Source organism: Castor canadensis, chromosome 11, assembly GCF_047511655.1.
Source record: "Castor canadensis chromosome 11, mCasCan1.hap1v2, whole genome shotgun sequence".
Classification (NCBI taxonomy): Eukaryota; Metazoa; Chordata; class Mammalia; order Rodentia; family Castoridae; genus Castor; species Castor canadensis.
Genome location: NC_133396.1, coordinates 98,685,284 through 98,711,445, shown reverse-complemented (window position 1 = coordinate 98,711,445; position 26,162 = coordinate 98,685,284). Strand labels below are relative to the sequence as shown.

General features: G+C 36.6%; 1 protein-coding gene across 2 annotated transcripts; it reads left to right on the top strand.

Moving 5' to 3' along the window:
* The first annotated feature begins 748 nt into the window (after nt 1–748).
* Hsd17b7 (hydroxysteroid 17-beta dehydrogenase 7) lies at nt 749–25,682 on the top strand. Of its 2 annotated transcripts, XM_020170645.2 has the most exons (9): nt 749–856; nt 2,580–2,783; nt 5,638–5,730; nt 6,801–6,915; nt 9,798–9,992; nt 13,279–13,383; nt 14,060–14,116; nt 17,338–17,436; nt 20,153–25,682. In XM_020170645.2, exons 1-9 carry the CDS (start codon nt 822–824, stop codon nt 20,252–20,254), a joined length of 1,005 nt encoding a protein of 334 aa, XP_020026234.1. In that variant the 5' UTR covers nt 749–821; the 3' UTR covers nt 20,255–25,682. The 2 variants fall into 2 exon arrangements, with proteins under 2 accessions (XP_020026234.1, XP_073903722.1); XM_074047621.1 differs by lacking the exons at nt 9,798–9,992; nt 13,279–13,383; nt 14,060–14,116; nt 17,338–17,436; nt 20,153–25,682 and having other exon boundaries at nt 6,827–6,915.
* The last annotated feature ends 480 nt before the right edge of the window (nt 25,683–26,162 follow it).

Here is a 26,162-nt window from a genome sequence, read left to right as displayed (position 1 = left end):
CATTTTGCCATTTTGCTTTTTAATTTTCCTAGGAATTTTTTATTTTCCAAAAGTACACCTGAGATGGCTTGGAGACAAAAAACAGGCCCTTTGCCATGAGAGGCCCTGATGCAGGTTGCATTTTCGGTACTTCACAGAAGTTAGGTCTGAGAGTCTCTGATTCCATCCCACATTCCAAGCCTTTAGGATTGGTAATTCACACATAGTTCAAATAAAATTCTTAATAAGAATCAATGTCCATTTTCCCAAATAGGTTTCTTTGGAGAAGGAGGAAGGAAGTCTGGGATCAGAAGCTGGGTCTACAATACCCAAAAAGAAGTGAAAAACGAAGCAGACAATCCCTGAACTTTAGCTCCTAGACCCTCCCCTCCCTCTAAGTAAATTCTGGTGCAAACGCTCTAATGCCAATCAGAGGCTCCAGGACACACCCTCCGTCCACGCCACACAAGTCCGCGGACACCAGCGCCGGTGCCCACACGTCGCCACCATGACAAAGACCAGGGTCCAGCGGAACCGGTCCCGTCAGGGGCGGTGCCTGCCTCGCGGTGGGGGGCGGGGCGGGACTGCTTGGATTGGTTTGCGCCTCTGCGTCACGCGGCTCCTCCCCTCGGCCTATCTCACCCCATCCTTCCCCGGCGCGGCGAGAGGACGGCGGACTGCGATTGGCAGGCCCTGCGCGGAGTTGATGACGCAAGGAGAGGCGGGGCCTTCCGGGCCCTGATTGGTGGGAATGCGTGTGGGCGTGGCGGGGGGGGACACTTTGGGCTTGCAACAGCTGAGGTGAGGGCCTGTTTTGCTGCTCTGCCAGGAGTTGCTGGAAGATGCGGAAGGTGGTTATGGTCACGGGCGCGAGCAGGTGAGGCCTCCCTTGGGACTGCGGAGGCTGCGTTCAGAGGTCCAAAGGAGCAGCTGTCTGCGACTCCTGCAGCGCCCGTCCTTAATCTTGCCTCGCCTCAGTAGGGATTCGGGCCGAGACCCTGCCCCGCTATTTCCTAGGTCTCTCACAAGGTGTGGGGCAATGCCGACCCTTTGAGGTGCTCGGTAACCGGCGCTTTAAATTAAACATGAACGTGGAAAGGAAAACTAGAGCGTCAGTTAGCCGATCAGCCTTGCAGTGACGAGACCGTGGTTATTAAGGGAAACGGGTACTTTCCACATGGACCCAGCCCCCTACTTTTAGCATTTACTGTTAATACTTGAAGTTTACTTTAGCACTGGTCACGTGACCATTTGTGAGCATTAGGGCAGTGGGGAGGAAAATCTTATTCCATCCAGCACTGTGCTAGACCCCTTAACGTATACTCAACGGGAGCACATGGAGTAGTGATCTTTTCCTGTTCAGGTATAGCTAGGTGCCCAGTAACTAAGTTTGGCAGTGTCTGTCATAGGCAGGTTTTTTTGTGTCCTTTCCTTTGGGGCAACTGGTAACGTTTCCAGTGCATAAGTTGGGATTGATTTTGTTTCTTTGACATATGGTATGTACAATTGTGTATTTATATTGAAGGCCTGCTATTCGCAAGTGAGGTTGAATACACAGATTCTTGATGGTTTATTGGCAGGGCAAACAGATTCCTACTGGAACTAGTCTCTTCTTGGGGTTCTGACTGTTTGCCTGCATTCGGCTAAAGTCTTGAAAGAGAACTTCCTAATCAGGTTTTCATTGCTATCAGTCCAACAGATCTGATTGCTGCCTCCATCTACTGGGCACTTTTATAGTGCTCTTTTAAGAAATATTTTATTTAAAGTCTTTGAGAAGTGTATGAATCCTGGCTTCTCATTCTTGAACCAACCCAATATTTATTCTTACCTTCTGCTTAATTATCCTGAGTTCTTTCTCTTTTTATTGGGTATTCGGTCATAGAAGTTGAGGAGGACTCAACCATGTTTCCAATGTCTCTTCTTGATAAACTCTCCATTCCTTTATCAAGGATTTCTGGTGCGCTTTACAGAGGTGATGATACCTATAGGTGGTAGAGTGCATGTCCTGCAGGAACCTAGACAGCAAAAACATGCACGCAAGAAACAACTAATAAGATGGTGTTTTTTGCCGGCTGCTGGTGTCTCATGCCTGTAATCCCAGTTACTTGGGAGGCTGAGATTGGGAGAATCATGGTTCAAGGCCAGCCCAGGCAAATAGTTTGCAACATCCATCTCCAAAATAACCAGAGCAAAGTGGACTGGAGGTGTGGCTCACTCGAGTGTTAGAGCACTTGCTTTGCAAGTGCGAAGCCCTGAGTTCAAACCCCAGACCAACCAAACAAAAAAAAGAGTACTGCATTTAACACTTGTTGCTGATGTATTGACTCACTTTTATGAACAGCATAGTAGGTACAAAATAAAAACCAGTTATTGTGTCATTAAACTTTTGTGGAATGGGAGAAACAAACCAGATATCACCCTGATCCAGTGACTATTAGAGTAGGTGATTGCTCCTTTCTTTAAATAATGTTTGAATATTTTCTGTCTGCCTGGGCTTCTCATTGGAACTCACATTAACACAGTTTTCTGATTCAGAGAAAAATGCCTTTATTTGGAAGACCTCAGTTAACATATGTCCTGTACGTTAATTGTCTTCCCAGTGGCATTGGCCTAGCTCTTTGCAAGCGGCTGCTGGCGGAAGATGATGAGCTGCACCTGTGTTTAGCATGCAGGAACGTGGGCAAAGCAGAGGCTGTCTGTGGTGCTCTTCTGGCCTCTTACCCCATGGCTGAGGTCAGCACTGTGCAGGTGGATGTCAGCAACCTGCAGTCAGTGTTCCGGGCTGCCAAAGAACTTAAGCAAAGGTATGTCTTGTTGATGGATCTTTTTCTCATTTGATTATATACTATAATATCTAATAAGATAAGAAAGGATAAGAAGTTGCTCTATAAGAAGTTATGCTGAGGAGATCTGTATATTGACCCAGTGTGTCACAGTACCACATTTTCATTCTCAGTCATGTTCATTATTATTTTTTGAAGATTAACTTATGAATTAGCTATATGGTCAGTTGTGATGGTTTAAAGTACTATAACTCCTTCAATATTTGAATTCCTTTTGACATATTTTCTCCTGTACTGACATTTAACAAGTGAAGAAACTGACACAGAAATAGGAGTAATATGCCCAATAGGATCATTTGACATTATTCTGATTGGCTTGGTCCTAGAAGTAAGTTATTTTCCCTGTTTCCTTAGAAATATTGTTTCCCAGGCCAATAAAGATTTCTTCACAACTGCACAGTAACTGACAGGTAATAGGTGTTTGATAAACATTTGGCATATGAAGGAATAGAGTCCTTGGATGTATGGCTTCCCTAGAAATGTACAAAATTTGCATATAGGTACACAGTACATTTTTCTGGGTAGAGAGGGCATTTTTTTTTTTAAATTCTAAGAGGAATTCATAATCAAAAAGGTCTTAAACCCTGTACTAGCTAATCAATGCTGAGCCCTATGGCTGTCCCAAATAATTTATTTGTAAACATTTTTTTAATTGGGGACCTTAAGAAACAAGGAATTACTTTATTTCCCTGCACAGTAAAATGAAATGCGATAGGAACAGGAAGGGCTTCTTGGTAAAGCCATTTGCTGAAGAATAATTCTTTGAATTTTATTTCCATGAATTGATAGTTAATTTGCATTTCTCTGTTCCAAATGCACAAGTTACAAAGCAAAAGCAAAAACTGTTTTTTTGGTTTTTTTTTAACTCCAGTTTTTCTCATTGTGTCTCTCTGTCCTCTGTTGCTGAGCTCCTAATTTTCTTCTACATCATTTTTTAAATATACAAGGAGAATTTATAGGTTCTGTCTTCAAATACATTGTGATATGTTCTACAGTACCCACTCCTCCATACTTAGAGTCTCCAAGCCTCTGAAACTGCACATAAAGTGTTGGTAATGCCATAGAGTTAAGGACATAGACTCAGGAGAGAAGTTTGTAGGCATTCTTTTCCCAGATCTTCCTAGCCAGCTGGCTAACTTACCCGTTTTGTATAGATTTATTTTTCCTTTTTTTTGGCAGAAAAGAACCTCATCCTCAGTTAATAATAGCCCACTTCAAAAAACAGTTCACTTTTGAGACGTGACGTTTTAAACCTTTATAGTATTGATTACTCTCAGTTGCCTCTTCAGATGCAAGATATTTGATAATTTATCTCAAATTTACTAATGTTATATTTAGTGAGATACTTAGTAATTTAGCACAAATTTAAGGCGGTGAGGTTTTGGGGCAGAAGGGAGCACCGAAGGTAAAAAATGAATTATCCTAGAAGTCTGTTGTCAGCAGTTTGTATACTTAGTGACCTCAATGGGTATCATTACTTCTGGACCTGAAGTAACTTAGAACCAAGTGAGCTGGAGGAGCCCTTCCAGTTGGCAAATGGCATCATCCCTGACATCTGATTTTAACATCTGTAGTACTCTGTTCTATTAGATAATGTGCAGTTGAAAACTCTTACTGAATAATGAATCTGTTTCATTCAGAGTAGAGTAACTATATCAGTCATTTCATCTTTGAGTGTAGTAAGTCTGTTCTACTGAAGCCAGATCCTAATTTGGTGTTCTGGTGCAATTTTCATTCTTTGTTAAGTATTTCTTCTTCATTCCTAGCAAAATATTTTACTATTCTTAGGTGGAAGTTTGTGAATTAGATAATAGCACAGCCAACAATAGATGGAACCATTGTCTTTGTGACACTTACCTGATGAAACAATGGCAACAGTGTCATCATTTTAAAGTCAGCTTAATAATTAGACCCATTTGGCTATTAATTATTTGTAGGATGATCAAGAGATGCTTGTGTGTGATCTGTGTTGGCAACCATGTATGTATTTCAAAGCCCAGCTTTAGCAGCTGTGTCCTTGTCCTGGGTTACACAGAGGACACAGTGTGGTGCTTAGAATTCTAGGAGACATCCTGAGCATGCGTGGTGCCTGTGAATTTCATGGAGGAGGCTCTACCTGTCCTGAGCCTACTTCAAATGGTACATGTAGATTAAGGCTTATATAGATTTAAAAATGAAAATCTTCTCAAATCAAAATTTCACGGTTCCCTCTACCACAAGCATATTGGAGAGAGCCTACCAAGAATACCTTATTCCCATTCAATTTACAATCTCTTTGTATTACAGTGAACTTTCATCATTTTATGACACATAGTCCCTGTCCTTGAACACTGAATGGTTTCCCACATGGGTCTTCTGTTAGATATCTTGGCATCCAGATTCCAGAATTGATAGATCAAGTCTGGTACACATTATGTAAATTATGTTAACTGTGGAAGATGTGAACTGAAAAAACAAAACAACAAAAACAAGAAACGAAAAAACTTTGTAAGACCAGAAAGAGAATGATGATTATTGATGATTGCTGCAGTGTCTAATTAGTAGCACAAAGGTAGAAGAATTTGCTTATAAAGAAGCTTTGACTTCAAAACTCATTGAAACCACTGTGAAAATAAAGATAATCAAATACTTAATGCGAATGAAGAAATACTGTTGAGAAATAAATATTGTAACCATGATGTTATTTTGTGTGCAATGACCATCTTAATTGTCTCAGAAAGTATTTTCTGTCTTCAGGCCTTCTGTATTCTAGAGACAGAATACATAATCTTATCTTGGTTATTCTAACATTCTTCCCTTGGTGCTTTACTTGTAGGTTTCAAAGATTAGACTATGTATATCTAAATGCTGGGATCATGCCTAATCCACAGCTAAATGTCAAAGCACTTTTCTCTGGCCTCTTTTCAAGGTAACTACCATTTTCTGGATGAATTGTTTAGAAGGAATGTGTTCATTTTGCTGCCTAGATTTTTGCCTTTGGTGTGTTAAGTTGGGGGATGGAAAGTAAGGGGATGTTGAGAAGGATAAAGACAGAAAGGAGGTGTTGCAACCATGTTATGAAAGGAAAGCGTGCATTCATCGTTTGTGAGGAACACTGCAAATCATGGCTCTTACCATGATCTAGGTCTCCAGGACATTCCAAGTACTCAAATGTTTCAGGGTGTCAGTTTTTGATTGCTTGAATATGCCTGTTAGCAAGAACATTTCTAAATTAGTCAGGGTTCTCTGAGAGAATCCAAGCCCACGAAGGCTGCTTTGGAAGCAGCACCTACTTGTTAGGTGCTCTGACCAGGAGGTTGAGGAAGTGCAGAGAACTAATGTCTACCTGAGAGAGTCTTAACGCATAATAATGTAGTGGCTTTCAAAAATGTTCATGCACAAAGCAGAGTAAAAAGTAAGCCTTATTTTGCAGTAATATACTTACTCATAAATAGATGTTTTTATTGCCTGGCTCTTACTGCATTGTTACTTTTGCTTTACTTTTCTTCCATTAAAACATACGCAATACCTACCAAATTGATCTCACAGCAAAACACTGTATTAGTATATTTGATGCTCTAAGAATTCCTAGTGAGAAAAGAACCTGCTTTACTTTTCAGCAATTGAACATACTTGGTGCAGATGACAACTTTTTCCCATTGACACAGCTACTATTCTATTCCTTCAGGATAGAGTTTACTCATAACCTCATTTAGAAAGAGGTGAAGAGAGTGTTGTGACAGGGTTTTGAGAGATTCAGATTCCTTCGTAGTGTGAACAGTGAGTTATATGAGTACATCTGTGAATTGGGGAAAAAGAAGTATTTTATATCTCATTTAATACTACAAAAACCCAGTCTGAGAAATTGGTGTTTTTTTATTCCTGTCATTATAGAATTAAGGAAGGTGTAGTTTGTGTGTGTGGGTGGGTGGATGGATTGAAAGCATTTTCAGTTAAAGAAGCTTTAAAAAGTCATACCACTGTCTTCTGCTGTTTCAGAAATGTGATTCATATGTTCTCCACAGCTGAAGGACTGTTGACACAACATGACAAGGTCACTGCGGATGGGCTCCAAGAGGTGTTTGAAACCAATGTCTTTGGCCACTTTATCCTGGTAAAAATACTTTGGGTTTACTAAGCCTATGTTTAGTTCTGTATGGATACATTATAGTACTGTTTTGTTAAGTTCATTAGTTCATGGTTAGCATTAAATCAATGACTATTTCAGTATAGTAATCACTGACTCCTTTGAAAACTTTGCTTCCATATATTATATATATATATTTTTTTACATCAGCTCTAGAGAATGGAGAGAGAAAATATAGAAACAAACATGTGATAACCTTCAGAAACAACATATAAAACTGAGAAAAAGTTCCCCATTAGTCTTTGAAATTGGGTTTGGTATCAGATAAACATGGGGTAGTAGGCAAGCCATTATTGATCAGTGATACCTATGCAATTTTTCATTATCCTAATTTCTGACTTCTTAAGCATCCATACTTGGCTGTTATAACTCCAGGTATCCATATGATGTTAAACATGAGGCATGTAACTTATCTAGTATGTTGTGTGCTCTTGCCTCAGGCTCATCCTCATAGGACAACTTTAATATCCAGAGTAAGTAATGCCCTGCTATTGGGCATTTATAATTCCTTAGTACTGAAAGAACCCCTGCTGATGCTGGGTTTGCCTGCACCTAACTTATATCTAATAATTGTTTGTATTTACAACCACTTTTCTTTATTTTGGGCCTGATTTCTCTTAAAATTAGGCTTTTTGAGGTTTAGCCTATATTTATAGTAAATTATGATAGAGAACATCAGAATATTATGAAATGATGAAAAGAAATGAGATGAATATTTTGTACATATGGGCTGGCTTCTGGTATTTAATTATAAGAAGAATATATATAAATATTTTATATATAAAAATATTTAAGAATGATAAAAATGAAACTGAGAACACTGATTCCCTTTGAATTGGGGTATCACGGTATCCGATGAGTGGCAGACAAATATTTTATTTTGTATTGTTAATACTATTTATTTTTAATGATATGTAGTATTACATTTTCAATGACAAAAATTCATTAAAATATAAAGTTAGAATAGGATTGAGTTCTTCTGAAATCTGTTTTTATAACTTTATAAGATCTATTATTTAATATTTCCTCTGTCTTATAATCTGTTTCTTCTCCTTTTGAATTATTAAATTAATTGGTAAAGATAGGGGATTAATTCATTAATACTATAAGTAGTCTGTTATTTTTTGATGAATTAACTGTTTGCAAAGTTAATGTGTTATGAAGATCAAACATTTGGGTAATCTGTTTGGGTTGGGGAAGAACAGAGGAGAGTTGAGCCATAAGGCAATTACTACAAGTGTCTAGGTATCTCTTTATGTAGGTAAGCACATCAGCAGGGGTTTAGAGCCCATTTGTCAAAAAAAGGATACCTTTCACCCTCTTTAGGGTTTCATTATTTTACCACTTTCTATGGAACACAAAGTTGGACTCAAGTTTAGGTATAAATGCATTATATAAATAGATCCATCCCTAATTTTACTGATACATAAAATGACCAAACTTTAAGATTATTATTATAATGAGTAAAGATAATGTCTATGAAACTCCAGATACAATGCAGTATTATAGTTAAGGAGCCAGTTAGTTTTACATTTATGAGTTTTCTTTGATTTTATTTGCTATTTCCTGTATATCCTATATCCAGTTTCTTCTATTATTAACATTTTGTCTTAGAATGGTATATTTGTCATAATAAATGATATGGTACTGATACATTATTATTAACTAAACTCCATACTTTATTCAGTTGCTTAGCTTTTGCCTAATGTCTAGGATCCTATTTAGTAGTCAAGTCTTAGGCACTCAGTCCTTAGGTACTTCTTGGTTTTGACAGTTTTACAGACTTCCCTTGCTTTTAATGCCATTTACAGTTTTTAGAAATATTACTCAGGTGTGTTGTAGACTGCCCCTCAGATGAGGTCTGTCTGATGCTTAGACTCATGACTAGACTGTTTTTGGGAAGAATACTGTAGAAGTAAAGTACCATTCTCATCACATTATATCAAGAGTATACACAGTCAGCTTGATTTATCAGTGTTGATGCTAACCTTGATCACATGGCTTCAGGTAGCATTTTTCAGATTTCTCCATTGTAAAGTTACTTTCTTTCTCCATTTCTGTACTGTACTCTTTGTAAGGAAGTTACTGTGTATAGCCCACACTTATGGGATTGTACTCTACTACCCTAAGGGTGGATCATCTACAGAAATTTCTTGGGATTTTTCTGCAAAGGAGATTTGTCCCTTTCATCTTTTTTATGTCTTTATCCAATCACTTTTTATATTCATATGGAAATATACATTTTCTATTTTGAAATTATAGATAGTACTTTACATAGTTCTTTCATTTGGCTCCTCTGTCTCTTGGACTTTCCCCATCATTATAGTTATCTGGTTTTGCTTTAGCTTTGGTTTTGAGCAATTTTTTCCTTTTAGGTACTATAAGATGCTTTAGACTCATTTTGTATGTTTCCTACCTTGGTCCTAGAATCAACATTGTCCTAGAATCAGTTTCTCTAAGGAGATTTGGTTACTTTTATTGAAGAATTTTTGTTAGAAACCAAGATGTTGATATTTGTTGCTACTGAGATGTCAATTGTTTATAGACCCTCTCAGCTAATAGACCAAGGAGATAAATATATGCATACTAATTCATGGATGTGTACATATCTATAAATATTTTATATGGAACTAATCCATATTTCTGTTAGGCTGGGCATGGGTTAATACTGATGTCTCTAACCCTAATGCATTACTGCATGGATCATTCCCCCATCTTCTTGCAACAATGACAAACCTGGCTTCAACATCTTCCATCCATTCGCTTAATTGTTCAGTTCCACTATATATCTGTAGTAGTTTAAAAATTGCCCCTCAGTAGATTTTTTTTTGTTCTTATTTATTTTTCAGATTCGGGAACTGGAACCTCTCCTCTGTCACAGTGACAATCCGTCTCAGCTTATTTGGACATCATCTCGCAATGCAAGGAAATCTAATTTCAGTCTTGAAGACATCCAGCACAGCAAAGGCCAAGAACCCTACAGCTCCTCCAAATATGCCACTGATCTTCTGAATGTGGCTTTGAACAGGAACTTCAATCAACAGGTAAGGCTTGTCTCAGTGATATGTAAGTGGCAGGGTAGTACCTTTTTAACTACAACTGATTTCCTAGAACATGGCTAGTGTCCCACTAGTTTAGATTAAGAGTTGGTGTACATGAAAGCTTTAGAGCAGAGATAATTAGCTCCTAACCTTTTAGGTCTATGTGATTCTATAGGAACTCTGATCTATGCTAAGAAAATGGAACCACTGACCATAACAAAAGCCACTGTTTAAGTACTTATAGTTTCAGGTGCTGTATTTTCCATCTGTGTATGTCATTTAATAACATTGCCATTATAGCTAGGTGGGTTTAAGTATTCTCATTTTCAGATGAGAACACTAAAGCTGGAAGAAGTTGAATCATGTAATCAAAGATCACATGACTCATGAATGGTGGAGCTAAGAGTTGAGCCCAAGGCAGTTTGACTTTATAGCTTGGACTCTTCATACTAAACTATGTGCCTTTTAGCATTTGTCAGCTGTCTAAAGGGCAGTCAATAGTTAAAAAGTCTTCTGGATAGTGGTGATTTTAGGTGAGACTCTAGAGTTCCATCTCTATGAAGATCCTGTTTGAGAGAGTGCTTCTTTGAAGAAGGTGAACCTTATCACTTATCTGGGTCCTTTTGGCCATGATCATCTGAAACATACTACTTCTTCGTATGCCTCCATTGCTGAAAAATCTCCGGGTTTTCCCATGGTCATTTTCTTCCTTTCTTTTCTTTTTTTTTTTTTTAAACACTTCCCTATGTTCTGTGAGTATGCAAATATGGAGAAGTTTAATTCCATTAATACTTATAAAAGACTTCCCATGTATAGACACTTGGCCAGGCTTAGGGTTGAGGAAGAAAGGAAAGTTGGTTAGGAAACTATGTTATCTCTCACGGGAACTGCTTTGATTATGAATTAGACATAGAAATCTGGAATGTTTGTGATAGTCTAGACCTAGTTTATTCTGGAATGAAGACCTTTATCAGACGGAATTCTTTTGTGATCTAGCCCTTAGAGTCATACCTTTTAGTAAAGGGAGTGGTATAAAGTAGAAGCTATCAGTGTACTTTCTGGCATTGGATTTGAAATCTGACTTTGTCACTAGCTTTGTAACCTTTGGTAGGTAAATTGCTTACTTTCCTTATGCCTCAAGTTTTTTCTTCTAAAATGGTAGGGATAATAATAGTGCTTGCTTCACAGAATTATTGAATGAAGTGATCAGTAGAGGAAGCAGTCATAGTAGTGCCTTGTGCTTAGAATATGAGAGTGTGTGTGTGTGTGTGCATGTCTCCACATGTGTGTATGCAGATGGGTGTGAATGTATTGGGTGTTTGTGTGCATGTTTGGGGGTACATATGTACACAGATGGGTCTTGAGGGTGTGTGTACATGTGTATGAATGAGTGGATATGTGGGGCATGTGGTTTTGTGTAGTTGTGTATGTATGTTCTTGTGTGTGTTCATGTGTTGGCTATTATTTCAGTTTGGGCTCAGTGTGTTCATTCAATTATGAGCCTTCTTCTGACATTTCTTCAGATGTGTAAAAACTTGTCACAGTTATTTTTTGGTACTGTGGAAACTGTCTTTTATAAGATGAAGTCAAGTGGATTAGCTTTACTTGTCATAAAAAAGATGGATTTGAGTTTCAGTTGTCATACAAGGTTTGCGATTTCATCTTATACCAAAAAGGAGATTTAAACAATGCTATTTTCTCCTAAATTCTGTTGGAATTGATTCTCAGCCCATGACTTCCTCTTTGGCTTTCCTGAGGAAAGAAGAAACTTAGAAGGATATTAGGGGATTCCTTTTGAAGCTTTGTATTACTAGAATACAAAGTTCTGTATAGCTGCCTTATGGATTTTAATCATCTATCATTGATTTCTCATGTAAGTCATATAGAAATTCTCAGGATCATCACAGTTTATTCTCTGTAATTAAGCATGTAGAGAGATTGCAGTCTTGGATGAGACTTCTTTTAACTACATTCATTTCCTCCTGGCATCTTCCCATGCTACCTCATCCCAATCACCATTCTGCTAATTCGTTGACTGATCCCTCAGCCACTGGCCCTGACCAGGGAGACATTTTCCTTTCTTGCCCCTTTGGTGATGTACCTGAGGAGGGCAGAAAGGCTGCTTGTGAGGAGGAGGGAGGAGCAGAGCACAGATGTTAGGCTTCTAAGCAGGGAGGGAGTAGTAGGGACAGGTTTATAGCAGTTTACTTCACCTGTCTGTCTTTACAAAGACTGCTTCTAAATCCTGCTCCCTGGACCCTTCAATAGCTCTTATAAGGTGAAGGAACCCATTGATTTTATTATGTTCAAGAGAATCCAGTACAGTAACACTTTGGTAACTTTAAAGATGCAACACATGTGTTGGGTCTTCACAGAACTGAGCTGTTCTCCTTAGAGCATCTGTTCTTTGGGAAGGTGCTCTCTGAGTCACCTCAATCCAACAAGCTTATTCTTGTATTTGTAAAGCATTTTTACTGTACAGGTTTGGCTCCCTGATCTCTGTAATATAATGGTATTGACTAAAATGCTAAACTTTCTCCTTGAACTGAGAACAACACAGCATAGCCAGGGACCTGAGGTAAATTTGTGAGCAAGTGTCATCTCCCAGCTCTAGCTCCAGCTCCAGGCATGAAGACCTAAACCAGGCCAAGGTGATCTTTGGTTCAAGGTGCTTCTCAGTAGCATGGTCTCTTCAAGGGTTAGGTTGTATCTCAGTTGTGCTTTGGGTATTTTCAATTTCATTGCAAATCTCTTCATTCTTGCATTTCATCTCCTCATTTATAAGAAACTTGGCATTTTCTAAATCAGTGTCTCAGTGTCTTCTCTCATGGGATCTTGTTTTTTCTTATTCTGCCTTTTGTTAGGAAAGGTGTATAGAGGGATGTGTGTGTGTGTGTGTGCGTGCGCACATGCGCACGTGTAGGGAGTAGGGATGGATGATCCTTCCTTCTCACCACCAAGTCTGGAAGCACCATGCATCTTCATTTGTTCTCAGTAACTGCTACATGTTGCTCTATCTCCCATGCTTCCTAGATCCACTTACAACTTCACACTTGACTTGTGATTTCTTTCTGCTTGGATTCTAATAACTAGCTCCCATGTGGAGAGCCTAGTGTATGGTGCTTAAACTAGCATATTCTATCCAACTTTAAGGACAACTCAAAGCATAAATTCTTTATTCCCTGGCTTTCTGGCTTATATTTGCATCTCTTATTAATTTGGGTATATAGCTGAACTGAGTCAATATACATTGAATTAAAATCTTATTGTGACTCCTCTCTGCTCCCAGGGTCTGTATTCCAGTGTGACCTGCCCAGGTACGGTAATGACCAATTTGACATATGGAATTCTACCTCCTTTTGTGTGGACACTGTTGATGCCTGTGATATGGCTGGTAAGTGATGAATACTTTTATTAAGAGTGGAGAAATGATTTAAGAAATTGAACTTGAAGGTGACAGAATTCTGTGTGAATTTTTTGGTGTTACTTATATATAACCTGATTCATACTCCCTGATATTACCACTCCTCTAGTATCTAAGTGTCCACTTCTCTTTAAAGAATCTTTTCTTTGATCATGAATGTAGATCCCAGCAGTTTTATATTCAGATAATTCTGGGAAACCTGTGTTAAACAGTGTCAACTGGACTTCTCTGAGTTTTCAGTGTGGTCCTCTGCATTAAAAGTTCTCAAGAAGGGAATGATTGTGAATTGCATGACCTAGAGCTATGTTTTCATTTGTTTTATGTTTTGAGCATCTTGTAAAGCCACTGTTCCTCCAACACACATTGGGAAATGCTGTTTTTAGGAACTATCTCTCCTATTAAGTGTCAAGAAGAAATATCTCTCCATTATGGAAGGTACAGAAAAAAATATCAGAATTAAAGATTCCTTATGTTAAAAGTAGTTGGTTTGGAGGGTAGAGATTAAGTGATTTTTTTTTTCTTGACTTTAAAAAATTTTTATACTCAAACATACTGTATAATAAGAATTGCAAATATATTTATATGAATAATTCTTTTGTGACTATTCTAACCCACCTCAAAATGCCTATTGTTTTCTTTTCCTCAGCTTCGCTTTTTTGCAAATGCTTTCACTTTGACACCATACAATGGAACAGAAGCACTGGTATGTTGGTAGAGATTTTTAATAGCTTGTATAATGACTTAAAAATAAGAATTAGAAGTTCAATGGTAGTAGAAACAATTTCAACCGAAAAGATTATCTATAAACTCTGTGGTTAATCAAGGTCCTGTTTAGAACTAAGTTGGACCGTCAGGTTAGAAGCAGAGCATTAGGGGTGAAGTTTGAAGTTTAACATCTACTGTGTCACTGGTAACCATGATTGTAGAGAAAACACTTCTGTAGAAGCAAGATATACCCAGCAACTGGAGGACAGACAGCAGTGGAACACTAGAGATAGGCAAAGCAAGATGGCAGACAATCAGTGAGTAATTTCCCATGGATGAGGTGTATCTTGTGGAGCAATAGTATTCCTTTATTTGAAAATGCTTTTTCTCCTGTTGATATTGGAGGATCAAGATACGTTATTAGAAAAACTGGACTTCCTTAAATCACACATGGCCAATGGATTGCATGTGTTTCCTCATCAATGGCAGACATTGCTAAGGAATCTGTAGTTTTTTCTGCTGCACACAAATGATGCCACTGAATATTTTTCAGCCCCAAAGCCTCAAAGACCCAAAGTCAACCTCTGCTGATAGGTCAGTTATCCTACAAGATGAAATTTGTCATCTGCTCCTTACACCATTTGGTCAAAATACCATTGTCTTAAAGTCAGTTCTTTGTGTGTTCACTTCCTTGAACTTCTTCAAGATTTTTGTGCTGTGTTCTAGAAACTTACTGGAGTGTCTGTGCTTATAGATTTTTAAATATTGATTGAATTGAAATTAACCAAGGGAACTATGAAGGGAATTGGCTTGAAGTTCTTATTTTGGTAGGCTTTGCAGAATTAAATGCATTTATTATAGGGACACACAAGTTGATTGTAGAAGTAAGTGCCTTAAAAGTATACTTTAGTTTTTGATATAGTTGCCCATTGACTAAAAGTATGGATGTGTAGACCTTTAGAGAATACTCATTCTGCACATTTGTGACACTGGAAATTAAATCTAGGGGTTAAGTTTGTGTTGAGTATTAGTGCAGGGGCTATTTAGAAGACTAAAATCTATTACTAAGTAGTTTAGCATTATGTTTAGAAAAAACAATGAATCCATAAAATAGGAAAGAAAATAAGGCATCCTTTCATCAGGTGGTGAACGCTCCAAGAATAATCAGAAAGTAGGACCAGTGGGGGCCTGGAATAGTTGTAGCAGGCTTTACTTGCTGAGTGATACTGATCTGGGCTCTGAGGGACAGGGTGGATTTTGGATAGGATGGGCAGCATGACCCTTGTGTCACAGTTAAAAAAAAAAAAAATTTGTGACCTTGCTGTAATTCCCTAAAATGTGGGTGGGTAGAATATCACTGTAATACATCTAAAGACAGTTGTAGATACTGGTAGGGTGAGAATGCTAGCACACCACTTGAGCAGCATCAGCCTCTTTGAATCTCTGAGTAAGTTAGTTTTGTCTTCTTAAAGGGAGAGTTTGAGTCATCTGAAGCACAGTGGTTAAAAGTGAGGGCTCTACTTCAATGGAAGAAAATAGAGAGTTTAGAAACTGGCCCATCAATGCACAGAGACTTAGTATATGATGAAATGACATTCAAAATAATGTAGATTAGTTAAAAGAGTAAATGTGAAATTAAAATATAAAATGACTAGAATAAAATATGGGGAAGTTCTCAATAGTTTCAGAGTAAGAAGGCTTATCTAACTGCAGAAACCATAAAAGACTGAGTATTTTTAGTAACTAAAAATTTAAAAATTCACATAACCCCAAAAACCCCACTCTAAGTAACCCCTAAAGGCTAACAACAGAATATCTGTCACTTATAGATAAAAGGTTAATGCAAGAAAATATGTCACTCAGATAAAAAGGCTGAATTTTTTTTTTTAGTACAGAAGGAGTTCCAACAAATCAGGAAGAGCCTGTTGGAATGAGGAACAAATGACATGGACAGAAAGTTTCTACACTGTTTTAATCATATGAAAAGATGCTCAAGTTCACTTATGCTAAGAGAAATGCAGTAATTAATCTGGGGACCAGAAGCTCACACCTGTAATCCAAGCTTCTTGGGAGGCAAAGATAGGAGGAGAGATAGGACTGGTTCAAGACCAGCTCTGGAAAAAAAAATGAATTTAGTAAGACACTATCTCAAAAAAAGTCTGGTTGTGGTAGCACCAGAGGCAGAGGTGGGAGGATTGTGGTCCAAGGCTGGCACCTGGCAAAAGTGAGACCCTATCTGAAAAATAAACTAAAGCAAAAAGGGCTGAGGATTTAACTCATATGACAGAGTGCTTGCCTAGCAAGTGTGAGGTCCTGAGTTCAAATCCCAGTACTGCTAAAAAAAATCTATAATTAAAACTTTTTTGACTCCAGTTAGTAAAGATTAGGAAGTTTGGTAATGCACTATATTGGCAAGGGTATATGGAAATGAGAACTCTTCTATATTGCCAGGGGCAGGGTAAATTAACATAGTCTACATATTAAATGCACATATCCTTCATGCAGCAGTCCCACTTTTGCTGTTTATCTTGCAGATGTACTCAAACTTTGATGGAATGATGTATCATCATCCATGCAGCATAGTTTGTAATAGCAAAGACTGGAAGCAACCTATATGTCCTTTAACTAGAAACTGATTATCTAAATTATAGTTGTGCCTAAATAGAATACTGTTCACATTAAAGAATGAAACAGTTCTACATTCACTAATGAAAGTGTTTCCAAGACATGTGGTTCAAGTGAAAAGTGCCATGTTATGCTTCCTTTTGAGTAAGAGGAAAGATTTTGTTTTTGGCAAGAATGTAAAGATAGTAGAAGAGTGGTTGTTTCCAGAGTAGAGAACTAAGTGGCTGGAAAGTTGGAAAGGAAGACTTTTTATACCATGTACAGCTTTGAATGTTGTCCATGTGCATTCTTAACATTGATACAGTATGACATCAGTGACCTGTATGGCATGAATTGGGATTCATTAATAAATAAGCTAGTCTACATTGCATGAAATTTACAAGTGTGATTCTTGTACTTAAAGTTTTCAAAGAATACCTTCATTCCTTCCTTTAAGGTATAATAGTGACTCATCAAAACATCACAATTAGCTGATGATTTTTAAGAGAATTTTTAGGACTTGGGCAGCTGTACAAACTGCTGATTGTAAATTTCCACCAGCCTTACTCCCCTGGGGCAAAAGAAACAAACCATTGACACACTTTTCCTTTCCAGGTGTGGATTTTCCACCAAAAACCCGAATCTCTTAATCCTCTGACTAAATATCTGAGTGCCACCACAGGCTTTGGAAGCAATTATGTCATGGTCCAAAAGGTAAGCCTGTTTACATGGTTATACTGAGGATGCTTGCTATAAGGTTAGTGAATTGAGTGGCATTCCTGACCAGACCCAGCACTTCCCAACTTTTCTTTCCCAGGTCTTTACTCTGTTTACTGCTATCACTATAGTCCATTTTCATTTTTGCTTTCTCCAACCTCTGAACTTTGCACATTTTGTTCTTACTACCTGACTTTCTCTTACTCTTTCATCTGATTCATTTCTGTTCATCCTTCAGATCTCAGCCTTCTGCAACCTTTAGACTAGGTCAGGTGCCTCCACTGTGGGCTTTCTTATATGTGCTCTGTGTAGCATTCATTTATTCTCATGCTCCCCTGTCAGCATATGAATTCTAAGGAGGAGGATTAGGGTCCTGTTTCCTAGCATGCTATCTTACACATGTAGGCACTCAATAAGTTGTTGCAAGTTGGATGAAATACGGAGTCTCTTTCTTTGTGAAGTTAACTTCCCTTTGAGTATTCAAGTCTGTTTAAGGTAACTATCACTTTTATAGATTTATGTTTTGAAGAGGCAGAGGATGGAATATAGAAAAGAATCCTATTATACTGTATGTTTTGGGCTGTATAATCAACTAAAAAGAAATCAAACACATTCTACCTATTGGAATAAGAGAAAATTTATTTTGAATTATAAGAACTACTTTGTTGTATTTTTATCATGAGTAGGTTTACTTCACTGCCTAGCTTATTGTGAAAATGCATTAGCATAAAATAAAATTAGATTGAAGCAGATAAGTCATCTCAGGTAAATGAGATAAGTGGCAGTGATCTTTGCCTGTATGTTTCCCATGTCATCTTTTTTGCTACAAATGAATCTTTTGTGATTTTTGACATATGTGCTGTGGGATATTAGTTTCTTGAGAACATATGCACAAAGTAGGCAAGTACATTTTAGTAATGCTTCATCTTTCTCTTCCCAAAATTTACACAGTGCATCAGCCTGGTAAAGGCTTTGAGAAGTTGAAGTAGTTAAGAAATATGTGTGTGACATGTGACTTGTTTAATTCTGATATTTCCAAATTTTTCATGGCTATCTGAATTTTTTTACTTCAAATTTTATATAACACTTAACATCCCAAATAACACATTTTGTGGATCTCTGTAATAAAATAATGAAGCTTATTTTCAGGCTCTCAGAGATTATCTGAATTTACCATCTAGTAATGTAGGGGAATGATTTGTTTATCAAGAGGAAAAATGTTTAATTCTATACATCAAAATATTTCATTAGCATTCTGTGAAATGCACTGGAAAAAACATTTTGAGCTTTGGTTAGTTTGGAGAAGTTAGCTTTCTCCTCTGTAAAAAGGTGGGGTTGAACTAGAAGAGCTCTCAAATGCTTCTTCCAATACCAACATGGAAAAACTTGAAACAAAATTGAATGGATATAAATGTTATCTCGAAAATGTGAAAAAGTTTAATTGTTAGCCTTTAAGTTTTATGAAGAATGCCTATCCTATTTTTTTAAAGATCTCAAATGAAAATTTTATTGGACAGATATATGTTTAATAATACTTTAAAAAATTTGCATATAATACTTGTACAAGGGTGATTCATTGTGACATTTACATAAGTGCTTACAATATATCTTAATTAGATTCACTCCCTCCATCATTCTCTGTCATCTCTCCTTAGAACAATTTTAGCAAGTTTCACTGTCCTGTATCCATACATGAATACTAAATATAGCCACCATATTTGCCCTTCGTCATCCTCTCTGTTTACCCTCCACCTTCCCACTGGTACCCAACCCTGGACAGGACCTGTTTTACCTTCCTGTCTTTCATTTTTTAAGTATATTTTGACTGTTCAAGGGGGTTTCAGCTTAGTATTTCAGACACATACATATTATGCTTTAGTCAGAAGAAAGCCTATTTTTGAAGTTCAGGTTCTGTGTTGATTTGAAAAAAGATAACATTGTTTTATAGGGACTGAAAGTTTGCTTTTACTGTGAGTTAAAATGGGATTTTATGCATGAAAGATAAGAATATCAAATAATAGTAAATTAAACAAGATAAAACTCTAGATTTCTTGCATGTAAAAAAACAGTTTGGAGAAAGACAGTCTTGACTGGCATGATAGGTCCACAAATTGCCAAGCACTCATCTTCCTTATAGTCAGCCTTGGGGTGTGGTCCTCATCTTTCTGACTCAAGAGAGTAGTTTGAAAGAAGGGAGAAAAAAACTTCAGGCAGCACTTACATCTCATTGGCCAGAACAGTGTCGTCACATGGCACCCATAACCTCAGTGGAGGTTTGGAAACATGTAGTTATTTACTTGGGGGGCAGTGAAAAACTCTTGACTTTTCTCCTTTTTCCTTTTCTTTCACAATTGGTTGGTATCTTCTGTTACTGGGTAGATAGGAGTCAGGGTAGATAGCAACACTCAGGTCTTTCACTCTTACTATTTAAGGTACATAGCAGAAGGTTTGATGAAAGCTGGAGTTTGGATAAGAGTTGATATGTTCTCAAGTTCTCATGAGTTTCCAAACAGTCTACATGGTGGCCACCACAACCCTTTCCTTTGTTTTCAGTTCTCTTACATATATGTACAAACATATAGATACATATGTATATATATGTATATATATTACTTCCTTGTTATATATAGCAAGGAAGTGCCTTCCTTGTATACACATACTATTTGTTTTATTTTTTCCTTTGTGGTTATTCCTATTTTTACTTCTTTTCCAGATGGACATAGATGAAGACACTGCAGAAAAATTTTACCAAAACTTACTGGAACTGGAAAAGCATGTTAGGGGCACCATTCAAAAATCAGATCTCCACAGCTGATGATGACACACTTGGAAACATTGAGTACTTCCTGTGCATTCTGGATTACATGGCCTTCCATTGAAGTGGATGATAATGCATTTGAAGTACTATGAGCTATGGTGATCTCTTCCCCTTCCTTTGAAAATTACCTCCAAGATTCTTTATGTATTCATGGGTGTGTGTCCACATGAGAAAAACATTGGTAAAGTAAAAGTATCAATTAAATATTCTCCAGAATGGTGTTGCATCAGAATTACTGGTCACCCAACAGGACATCTGTTTATATTGTTCTGTCAACTGAAGCACAAGCTATACTCCTTGTGATAAAAATACAGAGTTCAATAATTGTGACGCATTCTCACTCTGGACCTCCTTTTGCCTTCCCCAGCAAGAGGGGGTACTGCCTGCTCTCTGAGTGGTAGTTTTATCTTTATTCCTTTCCTTATGAGCAATTTTTTTGTAGGCCTTTTGCTTTATTTCCTTCTCCATGCTGTTTCCAACAAACCTAACTTAAGATTATTAGAGTCAAACAGTCTTAATGTAGATGCCCATGTAGTTAATCTCAGGAACAAATTATGTATGTGTTTGGCCACTCAAGTGGTTGTTATTTTAAACTTTTTTTTTTAATGTTAGCATAGTTCATACTAACATTGGGCTTAACACTATTTGTAGATTTTTCATTAGAGACCAGCTCCTTTTCATGAGCATGTTTTCATGTAAATTTGCAGCAAAAAATTATTCACATTGTTTCAATAAAGCTTTCTAAATGAATAACTACTGATAGTATATCTGCTGCTGTAAGGTGCACTATAACAGTGGAGTAAAGTGGTTAATGTAATTTCTAAATATCAGATAATTAAACACCTTTTTCTTTATAAATCTTAAAAGGGCCACATCCCAGCCTTATTTAATACAAAAACAAAATGCTAAAATGCCTAGATTTTTTTTTATCATTAATATAACCAGCATAACACCTGGAATATGATTAAATGAGTAAAATATTGAATGAGTAAATAAAAGTGAAAAATGATATAATTCCCCATAATTTAAAGTATGAAATTTTTGGTTATAATTTCTCTAATTTTGTTAAAGGTTTTTATGAAGATGAATACTTTATAGGTAAAATTGAGGGCTGCACCTCATGAGATTACTCCCCCTGGCTAATACACACACTATCTTTGGGAGAGAGGGTTAAAGCTGAAAGCAGGGTTGTTTTCCATTCTTCCATTTACTCCATTGTCAATTTGGAAGAAGCACTTTGACCATTGTGAGTGTCACATTCCTTATCTGCAAAATGGAGTAATAGCCTCCTCTACTTTGGGTATGGAGTAAGGAGTTAATGTAATTTTTATTAGAGATCAATAAGCCAGAATGTCCTGGTTCAGATGCTGCAGTGTAAGGCACTGAGGCACCACTGCCCTTCTGACTGGGAGTTAGTTCTGTTTTCCAATAGCAGCATTGGTCTAGTAGGGGTGTGTGGGGAGGAGTATGGGTCCTGGGGCAGATAGGGGATCAAATTTTGCTTTAACCAATTAAAGCTGTGTGACTTCAGGCAAGTTGCTTCAATTTATGTTCTGCAACATAATTTCAAAAAATAGATACCAGTGTCTCTCTATCTTGCAGAATTGTGACATATCTTAGATGTGCAGTCCATACAAATTACTATTTAATTGTGTTCTACAGTAAGTACTCAAAAGAAGACTTTAAACATGAATTTGATTTTATGATTTCATGTCATTTCTGATGTGCTTATGGATTGATGAGCTACATATTTTGTGAACTGTTTTAGGCAAATTCTCCAAAATAGAAAATAAATCATAGCCCCTGTCCCCATGCTTCAAAAATGTATAACTCTAATTGGTTCCCATCATATGATCCCAGATCTCACTTCTTTTGTAACTATGTTTTGGGTATTAGATTGAATATTCAACTATTAGGAAGTGGAGTTGTATGAGATGCTCGATTCCTGGGTTGAGCTGGTGCATTTATTTTGATTTCTATGATAGCTTCAGTAAAAATAATTCATTTGTTCCACATGTGTATATTGAGTGACTATATGCCAAGCACTCTTGGGTTCTGAGGATATAAAATCTAATATGTGGATAATAGAATGAGAATTTTAAAAATGCACCTAGTAAGTATTCCAGAAGGACAAAATTGAGAAAATGGGAACCAGGCCACGAAGGGACAAAAACTGAGCATTTTCCAGAATTGATGGATGTCACAATCATCAGACTCCAGAAAAATGACATGTTCCCACTAACTTAAATACAGTGAAACTGCTGAGAACTGAAGAAAATAACTTGCAAAAATAATTAGAAGCAATAGAAGCAATAGGTTTCTAATACAAAGTTGACAATTGAACTAAAAGTGGACTTACCTTGTGTTGCTGTTAGGAAAATACGAGTAACTTCAGAGTACCGAGTGAAAGTAAGCCCTTCTAAACCCTCAGCCCTGCATGGTTGAGACTGAAATAAAACTGTCAGACAAAAGTTGAGTTGAACCCTTACTGAAAGATTTTGCTTCTTTTTTTGAAAAAGACTGCTAGAGACAGTTGATATTAAATACTACAAGGGAGAAGTAACAAAAAGGAATAATAAAGAAATGTACAAATATGTAGGTAAGTTAAATATTTATAAGTCAATAAAAATGACCTGGAGAAAAAAGACAGAAATACACAAATGTGGAGAATTGACTAAAATTAAGACATTTCCAAGTATTGTCTAGAAGGAAGACAGATGTTGATTAAACTTAGACATCAATGTATTTGATGTAGTTATTAAATGTTTGATGGTAATCTTATGATGAGATATAAAATATACAGTTTCCAAACCAGCAGAAGTTAAAAACGAAATAAAGAAAATCCAAGCCATCCAAAAAAGAATGGAAACTAGGCATTATGACACATGCCTATAATCCCAGGGTTTAGGAGGCTAAGGCAGGAGGATTGAGAGCTTGAGAGAGACCCTGCCTCAAAAATAAATAAAAATAAATAAAATAAAGGTGCAAAGATTGAAAGAAATGGGATAAAAAGTATACATCAGGCAGGTAGATAGCTATGGTAATACTACATTAATAGTCTATAGACTTTGAAGCAAAAACATTTTTAAGGATTGAGTCTACACATGATAAGGTCAACCCATCCAGGGGTATTACATTTATTAACGTGTATGTGCTTTTAATGCTTCAAATATATAAAGTAAAAGTTTATGTGATAACAAGGAAATAAAAATCCACAACTTTAAGAGTTATTTCTTAGCAATTTATTATCACACAAAAGTAAGCATGTGGAAGATAATGCAAAATTCCTGGTCTGAATGCACAAGTTGGAGAACTATATTCTTTTCAAATCTACATGTGACAATTTAAGATCTCACCCAAAGTAAGTCTACAAATATTTTTTAAAATGTGTATTACACAGACTGTTTTCTGACCATGATAAATTTTTAAAAAAGTAACCAAAACCCAATAAAGAAAATTCATGTTGGAATTTAAAAAATAACTGCATTAAGCAACCATAAAAATTCTTCATATTCATTTGAATGAAACATCTGAATGGCTTCAGACATTTGTAGGTAAATGGAAAAAAGGAAAGGTTGAGAACTAATGAGTTAAATATTCTCAAAATGAGGGAAAATGAATAAATACAAAGAAAATAGAAGGAACAAAAGATAAAAAATAGGAGCATTGAGTTTTATGATTATCCAATTTTTAATGGTTATAGGGCTATTCTGATTATCTATTTTTCTTGAATTTTGGTTATTTGTGAGTTTGGAAGAGTTCTTTATGTTTTTTGGTGATACTGGGGTTTGAACTCAGGGCCTCATGCTTGCTAGGCAGGCGCTCTACCATTTGAGCCACTCTGCCAGCGAATTTTTTCTTTTTTTTTTTTTGAGTTGTTAAATTTATGAGAATAAAGTTGTTAATAGTATTTTCTTATTGTCTTTTTAATGGGTGCAGGATCCGTAATGATAACTTGCATTTCATTCTTTTTAAAAAATACTTTATTAGCATATATTGTACAGGGGGTTTTCATTGTCATATTTCCATATAATGTTCCTTGGTTAGATTCATTCCTGCTATCATTCCCCTATATCCCCTCCTCCCCTACTTAAAACAAATTTCAACAGGTTTCAAGGTTCTATCTTCATGTAGCTATATTAAGTACATTGATTATATTTACCCTCCTTTACCCTCTCCATTCACCTTCTCCCCTTTCACTAGTACCCACCTCTTCATAGGAACTGTTTTACATTCTTATCTTTCATAGTTTTAAGTGTATGTTCATTGTTCAGAAGGGGATTCACCATGGTATTTCACATATGAATATATTTAACTTTAATCATATTAACTCCTCTATTACCCTCCTATGTCTTTCCCCCACCTTCTATTAATTAACAGCTTTCAGGGTGTTTTGTTATGACATCTTCCTGCACAGATGGGCGGTATTTCCATATTATTCACTCTGCCATTCTCCTTTCCTCTTCTTCCTCTCCCTTAGTCCTTTCAAATAGTCCCTTGCTATTGGTATCTTCTCTCTTTTCATTGTCTCTTGCTAGGAGCTTTTCAATTTTATTGATATTTTCCAAGAACCAAGTTTCTGTTTTACTGGTTTCTCTTAATTGATTTCCTGTTGTTCATAGTTGTTTTTCAGGAATGATGGTCTGTAGGAGACTTACTTTGCTATATTGAAAGCAGGATTTCTTAGCACTTTTTCTGTTATTTTACTCTTCATTCTATTTCCTTCTTATATTCAGTCAAGTTTTCCTGTTCTATACACATTTCTGTTTTTAGTTTTGAGTTTTTGTATTTTTTTTTTTGTATTTGCAAATGCTTATTTAAGGGTGTTTAATTGGGTTACATTGATTTAGTTTTCTTCTTCCTTGTGGTTGTACCTTGGGTGTGAGGGCTGTATAGGGGTTGTCAGCTAAAGCATTTTTTTTTTTCTCATTTTGTTTTCTTTGCCTCCCAGGGAGGTTTTTGCTAGTTGTGTAATCTAAAATCTTATCATATCCCTTGGGCTTAAACTCTTTCTTACTACTGGTTTCTAGTATTTATGATATCTGCCATATGTATTTTACTTATGTATCTTGTTTATTATCTTTTAACTTACCAAAGTATAAGTTCCAAGACTTGTGTTGTTGTTCATTAAATTAAATTAATGATTGACATACAGTAGGCTTTTGGTATGTACTTGCTTTATAAATAAATATATGGAAAAACTTGATTAAATTACATTGAATTAAAGTATCATGCTCTCATGTTTGTAGTCTTAATTTTTATTGTATCCACATTTAAAAACTATCAGTTTCTTATGATGAATAGGATTTACTGAGGCTTTGCCTGCTCTCATTGTCAAGTTTGTTGTACTAATAAATATAGTTCCTTCTCATGGAAAACAACACTAAGAACAACTGTAGTGTGTAATAAATCTTATTCCTAGCAATGAAGCTTCACAAAATAATCGATGTTTTTTGGGGGGGTACTGGGATTTTGAACTCAGGGCCTCATTCTTGCTAGGCAGGCACTCTACCACTTGAGCCATTCGATATGCCTTTCTGTGTTGAATATTTTCAGATAGGGTTTCTTAACTGTTTGCGTGGGGCCTAATCCGTGTTTCTTATCTGGCATCTACATACCTGAATTGCTTCCTTTATATGACAAGTCTCATTTATTTATATGATAGTATAGATAAGGGACCATTGAAAATGGATAGTAAACCACTGGATTAAGAAGGGCTCATTTCACCAGTAACCGGTTATTCCTCGCCACATCATTTGACTCCTGATTGAGGAACAGGAATTTTGGGAGTTTGTATAGGGTTGATTGTAGAAAAGAAAAATACCAGAGACTCTGGATGTTCAAGAAAGTCACATTTTGTGGTAATGACTAATGAAATAGATTCACCTATCGGTAGCAGTTACAG